The following is a 12,891-nucleotide window of genomic DNA, read 5'->3' on the forward strand; positions in this document are numbered from 1 at the left end:
ACTCAGCTTGTTCTATCCCAACCCATGTGGAAAAAAAAGAAATACCCAATTATTGCTTACTGATCTCTAGACTTGGCCACTATTCCGTCCATCCCTATTTGGGTGTGGTGTTGAAAACTAGGGAAAACGTATAATGCAAGATGTCCAAGACTACTGGAGGGCCCAAACTAGTTTCCATTTGTTCTAGACTTTAGTATACCCCTCCTTCCTCAATTCAACCCCACCATACCATCTTGGCAGCGATTGTCAGACAAACTTAGCTCCAGTCATATCAGATGAAAGCATAATAAGAAACAGAAGTAGAGAAATAACAACAGACAAAGGACTTTTAGAATGCAAGAGCTTTTTTCATTTTTAAATACAAAGGTTTATGAGTTAAATATCAGCAGCAGCCCTCCTGTTCACTGAGAATTTAGGCCCAGAAAAACACTTACATACACTTTCCATAAATATTAAAACATGAAAATAATACATAATTGGAGAGATTACTTAAGCGTCTCTCTGGAAAGAAAATACTATTCAGTTTAAAGAGCCGGCACAAAACGACATATCTAATATAGACATTTCTTAGGATAAATTGACCTGTGGGGAAAAAAACAATCTCCTGGCACTGGAACACCAGGTAAGGCAAAACCCTCCAGGTCAGATCAAGTCCTTGGATAGCCCTGTAACTACAGACGGAGTCTGCTGTCGGGACACCAAGAAGCAAATTCATAGCAACATTGCAGTTCACATCAAGAGCATTTTTTGTCAGAATTAATTAGAACTCTGTGGCATCACTGCAAACACCACTGATTGAACAAGTCAACGCACAGGTATGAAGACTCATCAAGCAGTAAGGAGGCTATATGGCAGCTGTGGGGTGATCAATGAAACGAGCAGCTTGTATGGTTGTTTGAAATTCTTGCACCAGAGAACAAGGCACCAATGAGCAGGCTGTCTTCCCTTCTAGTGGAGACTTACCAGACAAAACACACTTTCCCCAAGTCACCTCAGGATTCTAGTAGGAACCAGCAAGTCAGGCCCAAGTTCCAGTGGTATAGAGCACATCTGTCTTATCAATTCATGAAGCTCTGCATAATCTACAGAATTAGAGGCCTGTCAGCCACTGCCCAGGTTGCAGTATAACCTGACATTAGGGGCCCTTGAACAATTGCATAGTTCACCTACAGACCACTACATATAATTCAGTTCCCACCTGTGTTCGAGAACTATGAACTACTAGACGCCGTAGTATCCTACCCCCAAATTTAAGACCCATGACCCGCTGGTTAGGCTTCGGTAAAATCCCATCATTGGAGAACCATGGACCAATGCAGACTGCAGTACGTGCCTGTAATTAATCACAGATTGTGGTACACATCTGTACTGAACATTCACTGCACAACAAAGTTCAAACAGCAGTACACATATTCTCAAAGAACCGATACACAAGATTCAGATTGTACAACATGGTGTACCCCCCGGACTAGGAGTACAACTCTGTATTAAGATGTCAAAGCAAAGGCCAAACTACACTTATTCACCAAAGATTACATGCAGACTGGCACATAGGTCACACATTGCAGTATACTGTTGTATAAAGAGGCTGTAGATGAGGTGCATTTTCCAAACTGCAGTTCATGCCTGTACTCAATCTGAAAACTATAAAAAAGGCCATGGTACAATTTCAGATAAATAATGCACACATTTTCTCCAACATACCTATACCTTTGGATTATGGAACAGAAAAACAGGCCATGGAAATGGTACACACTGGCACTCATGTCTGTGGTGCCAGTCTGCAGTCCAGTCTAGCCATGTGCTGGAAGTTGCAAAACAAAGAAAGACTGCATCTTGCCATACACATGCAATGGACACAGACTGCAGTGCACTTTTGTAGTGGAAGCAGCAGAGCCAATGCACCCACTACACAATATTGCGGTCCTAGAGCCTGACAAACTGGACTACAGACTGAAGCATAGTTATGTACTGATACAAGGTACAAGGATCATTGAATAGATGTTTCACTGCAGAACACCTAGTTACTGCACTTAGATCGCACTCACTGCGAAACAACCTCTAAGTGCTGGACGCCGAGGAACCAACATACAAGATCTCATGCCAGAGCCTGGAGAACAGCTGCCAAGGTAGCAGATTATAGTACATTCCCTTACCAAACACACATCCATTCTGGTCTGTACTTCTATTCAATCAGTGTACACTTTTTGTTGCCGCCTCAGAAATTGCTTTTCAATCCTGGCAGCCAGTAAATAACAGGAGCAGGAGAAAGAAAGCAAATTGCTGCATTTGTCATTGGAGATTTTACCTAGACAGTTTCCATTTAGCATAACACTACATCAATAGCAACCTTATAGAAATGCGTTCCCAGTTAGGAGTCCTTGTTAAATGTGGACTTGCAAAAAAAAAAAAAAAAAAAAAAAAGTACACTATGAAACATTCAGTACTTTTCCAGTCTAAAGTTTCCGGTCTTTCAAAGATGTTAGAACTAAGGTCTGAAGATGTGCATGAACCGAAACACCCTCATGAGAAGCCCAGCAGCACCTTTTTCACTAGCTTATTCTCATAGCAAGACTGCAGCTCAGCTAACGGAACAGACTTTTCTTAGGCAATTTGGTCCAAGTGCCCTGCAAGCACACTTAGTATCTCAGATGTATCGACTCATATACCATGCACATTGCAATTATTTGGGTTTGTTTGCGATACCGCACACCCTGTGTCAAAAAATTATGTTTAGTGCCTCTGGCTGGACCAATATAGGTTCCGGTATGTATTGGTCATCCAATGGTGTAGACCTTCGGAGCTGCAACAGCTCCCTGGATCAAAGTGTTCAGAGTGCCGTTTGGCAGAGTACAAGAGGTTTGGTCCGGGTGTCAGACGCCACTGAAGGTCGGGTGGAGGTGGAAGGTTTCATTGGAAATTGGTAAATTTGTCAAGACCGTCACTGTTCAGGAGGCCGGATGAAAATTAAAATGGGATGCAGCAAACCTTCCACACTAGTCATTTTAAAAAAAGTATAAAAATATATACAATCACGTTAAACAGCACTTGATAAAGCATTGCTTGGCATCACTGCTAAACACCAGAAAATGTCTCAAGTATATGGGTACCTGGAAGACTCCAGATCTCTGGTACATCAAGTGCTAGTAATATCAGCCCTAAACTTTGAATACATAAAAAAAGTTTATAAAATAAAGCTGATCTCGAGCAAGAAGTGATCTGCTGTGCTCCTACAACGTGCAGAAAAGAACCTCAGCAGAAAAATCAAACTATCTTCTCAAGGAATACATAACAATCATTTCAAAATATTTTTTGCTACGGAGAATATTAATAAAAAAAACACTATCTCCCTTGGTTGTTGAAGCTGTCCGAACACCCATCATTTGGCATTCTTCTTGTTTCACGTTTCAAGCTTCCTTTCATAGGTTTTCCCTACATAAACCTAACTCTGCACCTTTCCACAGTAGAACTTCTCTGTGAATTCTGTCCGGCATCATCTGTAGTTATGGGTTTTGCCATATAGATCAAACACGAAGAGGCAGCAAAAAGACTCCTTCCCAATTGCTCCAGCGCTGAGAAATCTTTTACACCAGCAGGCGGTGGATGAAGTGTCCTGGCAAAGCCGATGGCAGGCTCTCTTTCAACATTGTCATCTGCTTCTGTGTTCCTTGAGATTTACAAATACATAATAGAAGTCCATCCACAAAGACGAACTATCAGTGAACATTGTACACCAATGACGCAGGACTTCAAACCACAGGTATTTCCATCAGCTCATTCACTGTGAGAAGACAGGAAAAAGAGTGTTCATTAATCACAGCAGTATTCATTTTTTCCTAAACATCAACTGATGTTGCTCTCTTATCCTCCATTCCAACTGCATCTGTCACTTGCAGACTAGAACCTCATTCCTCCTCTGTACACCTTTTTTCACGCCAAAATAGATGCCCACATATTTTTATCCTCAAAATAATAGATCAGAGTTTTTGTGGCACTCCTAAAAAAGAAAAGTGCCTTTGTTCTGATTGGTAGAAATTACTGATTGCAATTAGTTTGTGTAGATAGTGCTCAACATTGGCTATTTTTCCTGACTTGCACAACTGTCCTTGCTAAGGGTGTCATTACTTCTAGAATATTTTCCACAGAAAATGGATTATTTTCCAAACCACAGGGAGAATTTTTAAGACAACAGAAAATTATTTTAGAAATCACGATCTTGCTCAAATTTGATAAGCCAGCTACAGGTAGTATGCTAGCTAACAGTTCTTCAAAGGATCTTTGCTTCATAAATACATAGTTTTGCATCACAGAGAGAAAAACCCTGCACAAGAGAGAAAACCCACACCTTCAAAAAATTCAGTTGCCTACACTTGGCCTTGCTAGACCTGGAATCTAACCGTATGAACTTTTTTTTCCCTTCACAATCTATGTAAAAGGGATTGTAGGAATTAAAGTTTACAGAACTCTGGGCGTTTAAATTCACATTGCTGCTTTTAAAAAAAAAATGCTGTTATCTAAAACGCTACTGTATTACCGTTGAGTATTTGATTGAATAGCTGGATTGGAATAGTTTTACGGTTTTTATAAACCAAGAACACATACTTAAACTGAAAAGATCAGCAAAGCACATGAGAAATGTTTCTATTTGTTTTGATTGCTGAGATTTCGTGACCTCCATACTTGCAAGAAATGTATTGGAATGGAAAGGGATCAAGCTATGGAACCGTGTACAATTACACTTACAAGGCAGCTCTCAGTTTCCTGTGGTCTGCCATCCTTTTCTTCTTCACACCCTTTGGGCAGCTCATACCCTCCTTCAGGCACTATGTTGTCTCTAAAGAAAAAATAAATAGACAAAGGTTTGAACAGAGCTCATGAGGATGACAAACTGGTCTTTTGGGGGGAAAAGGGCATGCCACAAGTTCAGCAGCCTCCCGCAGAGCAAAGGTTTAACTGACAAACTAAGATGTTAAAAACTGTGTATTAGTTTACAAATTCTAGTACTCACCCCTCAGGCTGGCTGATGGCTGCAGATGCATCAATCGAAGGCTCTACATTCGGCTCTGCAATAGGTTCTGCGTTCGCTGATTTGTGCACGTCTACCCCCACCGATCTATACAGAATCAGGGAGGAATGAAAATGTGAACCACATGCAACCCCACAACTCAACCACAACAGAAGCCGAACCATTATCGGTGCTAATTGTAAATCTGATACACAATCGTGACCTGCTGAGAGGTCACAGCTGGTTTGTTACTAAAAGGCAGTATTTTAAGTAATGGGGTTGAACAGTGATCAGGAAAGAAAAACCAAGGCAAATAGTTCTATGCTGGCTGCATGCCTTTTGGTTTTGTCTATGTTTGTTTTGTTTCATCAGACTATTGTTGGGGGAACTGCTAGGCCCTCAGAAGTATATATAAAAAGATGAAAAAAATTGGCTGAACGTAAACATATTTTTCTCTCTCAAAAAATAAACAGTGTCATGGTAGTCACTAACACTGAAGAGAACTACTATGTGTGGATGCGCCCCTTGTGAATGGACAGAATGCAGTCAATCATAGTGAATTTAGCCAAGAGGCCGCAATAAGAGTGAATTAGTGCATTTTGCTATCGTGAATAGAAGCAAAAAGTGAATGACAAAAATAAATGAATAAATCGAAGGATGAAGAGGGCAGGCTAAAAGCCCAACAATCTATATTTTATATATGGTTTTAGTGAAATCAAAAGGTAGCGGATCATGCGACATCTGAATATAATCAACACTACTATCTACGTTTGAACAGCCGAACAGAAGATAAACCAACTACACACAACAGAATGACCTAAATGAAAGTGTTTAGTTGGAGTAATGTGCACAAAGATCCAAGTCTCCACCAGACTCCTCTTGCACTAGTAAGGCAAATTGTTTGAAATAGATATCCTTTCAAGAATCATTACTTTTTAACAAAATGGCATACTGGGATTGCTTCCTATGCAGGAGAACACACTCCTGGAAGGATATCATAACCAGGGAAAGCAGGATTAACCATCATCATTGCCATGCTCTTGCACACGGCTGTGGCTTCCATTCTCCGAGGTTTTCTTCTGATCTCTTAATAATACAACTCAAATTGTTAATTATAGCTTTAGCACCCACAAGGGATGGCAGGCCTCATACAACATAACACTGTAGACTTGATCAATGAATTAGCAGTGCAGGCCTCTTCTGAGACCATGTCATGCAATCTCAGGAAAGTAGAGGACGTCTACAAAACAATCTGAGGAACTTTTATGGAATCATACTGTTATTTAAGTTTAGCCGACATCTTGATAACGTTTATATAGTTGTAATAGCATCATTAAGATATGCAGCAACCCTATTCTCCAACATCTGTTTCTCCTCCCTGTCACTGTTCTTATTCAGTCATTCCGCTGTATTGTGAAACCAATGTTTCATGAGGTGTTAAGATGATGTTAATGTCTTATCAATAACAAATATAAATGCAAATTTGTCTATGACCAGTCATGTCTGTAAGACTATCAGACACAAGTGACTCCACAGACTCAAAGAGGCTTACCTGTGCGCTGGACCAGGTAATCCTTCACTGCCCAAAGAGGATGTAGACAAAGTCGTTGCTATGGAGTCAGTGGTTATTTCATCCACTGGAAGTGTCGTGGGGAGCAGGTCCGGACGTCCCAATTGTGCACCTGCGGGAAGACCAAAAGATTTCACGTACAGAGAATCTCGGCTACTAAATCACAGCACAGTGTTGCACTAGTATTAATTACACTGGAGTAAAGGACATTGGACATAGTTATTTCAGCACAAACCCCTTACACCTGCCTCCTTGGTCTTAACTAAATAATCATCGTAGTTTTTCTTCAACCATATTTCATGACAAAAAAATAATGTACACAATCTAACATTTACATAAGCTGCTGAACAATTTATGTTTAGAACAGTTAAGTTGTAGTTACAATAGATATGGGCAACGTGTCGTAAAGGAAGACAAACATAAGAATGTAAGGCCTTGTGCTGGGGGTGTCCGAGTACCATTATTTATCTTGCTTTTCAGTGAACATGTAGGCTAACATTGGATTTGTGGAGTGTTGCACCTGGCCCTTTATGCAGGGTCATCCCCAATCCTTTTGCCTCCTTCCTCCTAATTTTTCTGACTAGTATTTGTTGGCTTTAGGACTCTGGGCACTTTACTACTGCGAATCAGTGCTAAAGTGAAAGTGCTCCCTAGGTAAACTGTACTGTTGATTGGTTTATCCATGATTGGCATGGTTGAGTTACTAGTAAGTCCCTAGTAAAGCAAACTAGAGGTGCCTAGGGCCTGTAAATCAAATGATACTAGTGGGCCTGCAGCACTGGTTGTGCCACCCACACTAGTAGCCCTGTAACCATGGCTCAGACCTACCACTGCAGTGCTTGTGTATGCAGTTTTAAACTGCCACTTTGACCTTCCCTTTTGGTATATGTAAGGCACCCCTAAGGTAGGTCCTAGATAGCCCCATGGGCATGGTGTAGTGTATTTAAAAGGTAGGACATCTACTGGTGTGTTTTACATGTCCTAACTGTGAAATACTGCCAAATTCGGTTTTCACTGTTGCAAGGCCTATCTCCCTCATGGGTTAACATGGGAGCTGCCTTTAAATAACTTTAAAGTGCAGATTCCCTTTGAGGGCAGATAGAAATGTGGAGTTTAGGATCTCTGAACTCACACTTTAAAAACACATCTTTTAGTGAAGTTGGTTTTGGATTGGGAGTTTGAAAATGCCACTTTTCTTGCTTAAACCATTCTGTGACTCTGCCTATTTGTGGATTCCCAGTCAGGGTCAGTTTGACAGTTTGGCTGTTCACACCTCTTCTCTAGACAGTGACACAAAGGGGGCTGGGGTGTAGCCTGCATATCTTGATTAGCCCTCTGTGCTAGAGGGGAGGGGAGGAGTGGTCACTCACACCTGAAAGGATTGTGTCTGCCCTCACACAATGCCGTCTCCGACCCCCTGGTGAGTGTCTGGGGCCTGGCCTGGGCAAGGCAGGATTTCACATTCAAAAGAGACTTTATTTTGAAGTAAAATATTGCTAAATTCGTATTTCACTATTGCAAGGCCTGTCCTTCTCATAGGTTAACATGGGGGCTACCTTTAAATCTGATTAAAGTGTAGATTCCCTTTGGGAGCGGATGGACATGTGGAGTTTGGGGTCTCTGAGCTCACAATTTAAAAATACATCTTTTAGTAAAGTTGATTTTGAGACTGTGTGCTTGAAAATGCCACTTGTATAGAGTGAGCATTTTCTTGCTTATACCATTTCTGTGACTCTGCCTGTTCGTGGATTCCCTATCTGGGTAAGTTTGAGAGTTGGCCTGGTTGCACCTCACACTAGACAGTGACACAAAGGGAGCTGGAGTGTGCCTGCATATCCTGATGAGCCATCTGGGCTAAAGTGGAGTGAGGAGTGGTCACTTACACCTGAAAGGGTTGTGCCTGCCCTCACACAATGCAGTCTCCGACCCCCTGGAATGTGTCTGGGGCCAGGCCTGGGCAAGGCAGGATCTTGTGAATGACAGGCTTCCCTTTTAAGTATGCCTTCTTCAAAGGCAGAACTGATTATAAGTAGTGAACCCAAAAGCCAAGACTTTTAGAATCTTTCTGGAATCAAGAGGAACCTCTGCCCAGGTGAAGAGCTGGAGGAGGAGTACTGTCCCTTTGCTGTATTGCTTTGCTGGTCTGGCCTGCACTTGTAGCTTCTGCCCAAAAAGAGTGCAAAGGGTGAACTTTGCTGTGTGTCCTACTTCAGAAAGTTCTCCAGGGGCTTGGAGTAGAGCTTGCCTCCTGCTGGAGGTCTCAGGGATATCAAAGACTTCAGTTTCCTCTTCCACCAGCACAGGAACTGTGTGTTGTGTTGTTCAAGGAGAAAAAACACTGCAACGCCGCCGCTGGCCTGCACCATGACCTGCTGATGACATACAGAGCAGCACTGCCCCACTTCGCACCTTGACCCTGGTCTCACAGACGCGGTCATTGGACGACTTCACCGAGCTGCTGCTCGCACCACGACCTGTCGGCCCCGCACTCCGGCATCGCCTGCTCACACCGAAGCCTGGGCATCCCCAACGACGCCGCTCCTGTTCACACCGGCGCTACTGCCTGCACCATGGCCTGTGGACACTGCTCATGAGATACACGAAGCACCATCCCGTCCTGCACCGCAGCCCCGGTCCACCGACGCCAGCACCATCGACTCCAGTGTCGTCAACAGGCATCCCTGCCTGCACCGTGGCCACCGCTCATGAGGGTCACAAAGCAGCATCCTGTACCGCTGGCTTGGGCCAACCGACGACAGTAATTCAGCAATTGCGCAGCCGCTGATTGAACCGTAACCTGGTGACACCGGATGTTGCACTGCCCTGCTTCACTCCACAGCCCTGGTCTCACCGACGCCACTGGATGCAGTCATCGAGTCGCTGCCTGCACCGTGACCTGTGGGCACCGCACGTCGCATCGTCCTGCTTCGCACCGCAGCCCAGACGCCCCAACGCCATCCACGCCAGCACTCCTGACTTCATCAGCCTGGAGTTTGACATGCAACGCATGTGACTTCAAGGGCCTGACGATCCCCGCACCGACTCTGGAACCGACACCGCAACGCTGCTCTCCAGAGCTCACCGCAAGGATCACGACGCCCTGCAATTCCACAGGTACTGTTTGCGGGTCTCCCCTACACCGTAGCTGGCCCGCGATGCTGCGGCTGGCCTGAACTGTTGGTTTTGTTGATCACAACTCTGTGTTAGCCACAGGTCGAGCTATCAACTTCAAGCAACTGTATTTTTGAGTGAATCGTGCACAATTAATATCTTTAACACTGTATGTTGGATTTTTATCGTTTTGGTCTTGTTTTACACAGATAAATATTGGCTATTTTTCTAAAACTAGTGTGGTGCCCTTTTGTAGCGTTTCCACTTATTACTGTGTGTTATGTGCAACTGCTTTACACGTTGCATCTGAGATAAGCCTGACTGCTTGTTCCAAGCTACCAAGGGGGTGAGCAGGGGTTATCTGAGCAGGTATCTCCCTTATCCTGACTAGAGTGAGGGGCCCTACTTGGACAGGGTGCAAACCGACCGCCAACTAGAGATCCCATTTCTAACAAAGCGGCTAGATGAGCAAACCTTTTGCTGTCATTTTGCTTATGACTAGGTCAGGACTAAATGTAAATTATGCCAGTGTCATTCATGTAATTTCAGGCCTTTCCCGTTACTCTAAATTTCCAGAAGTACCCCATTACCACTTTTGCATAATTATGCACGTTTTGTGGAGAAAATGTAGTGCAAATGCCCTGGAGCAAAAATATGTGAAGAGCTGCTGTTCACTATGCTTTTCTTAAATGCAAGAACACACTTGCCTCAATAAACAGCACAAAATGAGATTTGCAATTCATGTAACTGTGCGAAAGCAAATTCCTCGAATTTGCACATACCTAATGCTAACTGAAAACTACATTTGAAGAGGTAAGTGGGATTCAAAGACAGTCACTTGGAATGCAGTACTGCAGTGTTCATCTATACAACCAAAAAAATGTCTCTCACAGGCATGAAAGCATATTATAACAATTCAATGCATCTTCCATTTTGCAAACAACAGAATTTGAGACAAGACTCAAAAGGTGCTTGGAATATAGGGGAAAGGGCATACAATCATGTTAGTACTTTTAAGAGGAAACATAGCCTAACAGTTTAGGAAAAGCTGTTCCTATAGGGTCAGGACCAAGCCCAATTTCCATATAGATAGTCTGCCTGTAGAGTAACAGTGAGCAAAAATAATGATCAACTGAAGTACACCTCAGAAAATTACCAGTGGCTGACATTACTTCAAGTATTCCATGTGCAATTTATTTTTGTTTCCCACTGAGATGGTTTAGGTTTGACAGTTATGCCCATACGAGGGTCAAGTGCCTACACTAAAAGACTCTAGCTGCGCCCCACCAATGAAGCCCAACAAGGTCGGAAATGGTTTGGGACAGAAGCTAGAGAGTAATTACTATGGGCTCAGATACATTCAAGCATTATATCCAGACTTTTGTTTTTCTCAATCCTGCACCACTTATTTGTCGGTGATGCTGAGTATGCTGTTGAATCATTGATTTGAAACAGGATGATGAAGCCCATAAAATCATGGGCCTCAAAAGGACAGACTTTACACAAACACTGCATTTTACAGCCAGCAACTAGTTGTAAAAGATCTTTTTCGAGAGCACACAGACAAGCCGAAAGAGTTAGGTGCAAACCTACGGACAAGATGAGTCTGTGGCATACAAACTGTTAACATGTTGGGGTATTCAATCTCATTAAGAGCGAATTCACCCTCGGAGACTTGTAGAAATGTTTTTGAAAGAGTATCATATCTGACATTTAGGGAGGGCTGGTGGTATTTAAAGAATGTAATGCTTACAGGGCTAAATACTGTGTACAATAGCCCCAGTTCATGTTTAACAACATTATGAGGCTCCAAAACAAAACTGCTTGCAACAATCACTGGAAGAAACTCCAAGCCCCATAATTCTCTAATTGTTTTTAATTAGACTGGACCAAACCCACGATGCACACTCCACCTATCTTAAATATTTAAGGCCCTGTGTTTAAATCCACTGTATTTATTCGGAGTGGGTATTTTTATGCATAATCATGAATAGAGCAAGTCTCCTACATCAGGTAATCTCACGACCTATCTGGGTTTCTGACTTGTCTCGCAGATCTGTAAATACAACCGTAAGAGGGAAGTCTGAAAGACTTCTGAAAACTATTTAAACATTGGGGTATTAGCATTATCTCTGGATAGTACTTGCACAGCATTTAATGGCGAAATCTAAGAGGACCTATGGAATTTGCAGAGAGGCCCATGTCATTGATAGCAGCACTGTAGCCATAATATCTTATAATAAAAGCAGTCAGAAAAAGGAAGAACATTTAAAATCCCAGCTTCTTCTTTTATAACCTCAATCACAATTTCTACATTTTCTTGACTGCCATTTCTTCAAGACAACTTTTTAACCCTTAACTGTCAGTGACAATAAAACAGGCACCTACATGACAGAAAAAATTTGTTATAAGGCCTCAAAGTTGCCACAGGACAACCTCGCAGAGGAAAATTACATAGTCTGTTGTCTGGCTATTAAGTGTTGGACACAACATTATAACTTGGTTAAAAGTAGTCTGAATGGGCATGTTCCACTCAACAGCAAAAAACAAATAAATACACAATCATACTGTGAAGGATGCATCTCTGCAGATTCTAGAGACAAACGCTGAACAGGGGCAGATTCCACCTTGCAAGTGACTGCAGAGGTTTGGAACACAGGCAGCATCATGTGGTGATCAGTGTTCCAGAAATACTGTGCAAGCACATCCAGCACAAAACATTACACACAGGACAACATATTTTTATATAAGTATTTTCAATATAATATACTGTTTGCTGTGCTAGTTCTATAAACAACACACATGTCTGTGAGAAAGAAAGATCTAAAAACAGAAGTACAGATGTGGTTTGGTATATATATTTTTAAGTCAACATTGGACGACTAATCCACAATACAATATATGTGCACATTTAAGGTCTGCAGCCTATAGAAAAGTAAAAAAAATGGCCATATTGCGTTTACTTTTCTGTTACATAAAGAAATTAATAAAAAATAAAAAAAAATCCCAATACAATTCATGGCCAAAAAAATAAAGCCAACCATAGGAAGCTTTCCAAAAACCTTTATATAAATGGCAGAAAAAAAGAGAATACGGTACATTGGTAACCAATAGGCTGTCACTGAAATAGTAAGCATAAAACTAGCACTGTACTTTCAGGAACGACACAGTACCCCCGTATCCCATCATGCCCCACAGTTGACAG

The 12,891-nt window shown here is 42.3% G+C and overlaps 1 protein-coding gene across 2 annotated transcripts in view; it reads right to left on the minus strand.

The window, feature by feature from the left end:
• Window positions 1–326: 326 nt before the first annotated feature.
• Window positions 327–12,891, minus strand: part of PIP5K1A (phosphatidylinositol-4-phosphate 5-kinase type 1 alpha) — a 93,271-nt gene continuing 80,706 nt past the window's right edge. For both annotated transcript variants that reach the window (XM_069218379.1, XM_069218380.1), the window contains 4 exons: window positions 6,558–6,687; window positions 5,009–5,113; window positions 4,744–4,834; window positions 327–3,781 (listed from right to left, as the gene is read on the minus strand). In XM_069218379.1, the coding sequence (XP_069074480.1) occupies window positions 3,779–3,781; window positions 4,744–4,834; window positions 5,009–5,113; window positions 6,558–6,687 (329 nt within the window). In that variant the 3' untranslated portion in view covers window positions 327–3,778. The remainder of the gene's footprint in view (window positions 3,782–4,743; window positions 4,835–5,008; window positions 5,114–6,557; window positions 6,688–12,891) is intronic.

This window comes from Pleurodeles waltl, chromosome 12 (genome assembly GCF_031143425.1).
Source record: "Pleurodeles waltl isolate 20211129_DDA chromosome 12, aPleWal1.hap1.20221129, whole genome shotgun sequence".
Lineage (NCBI taxonomy): Eukaryota > Metazoa > Chordata > Amphibia > Caudata > Salamandridae > Pleurodeles > Pleurodeles waltl.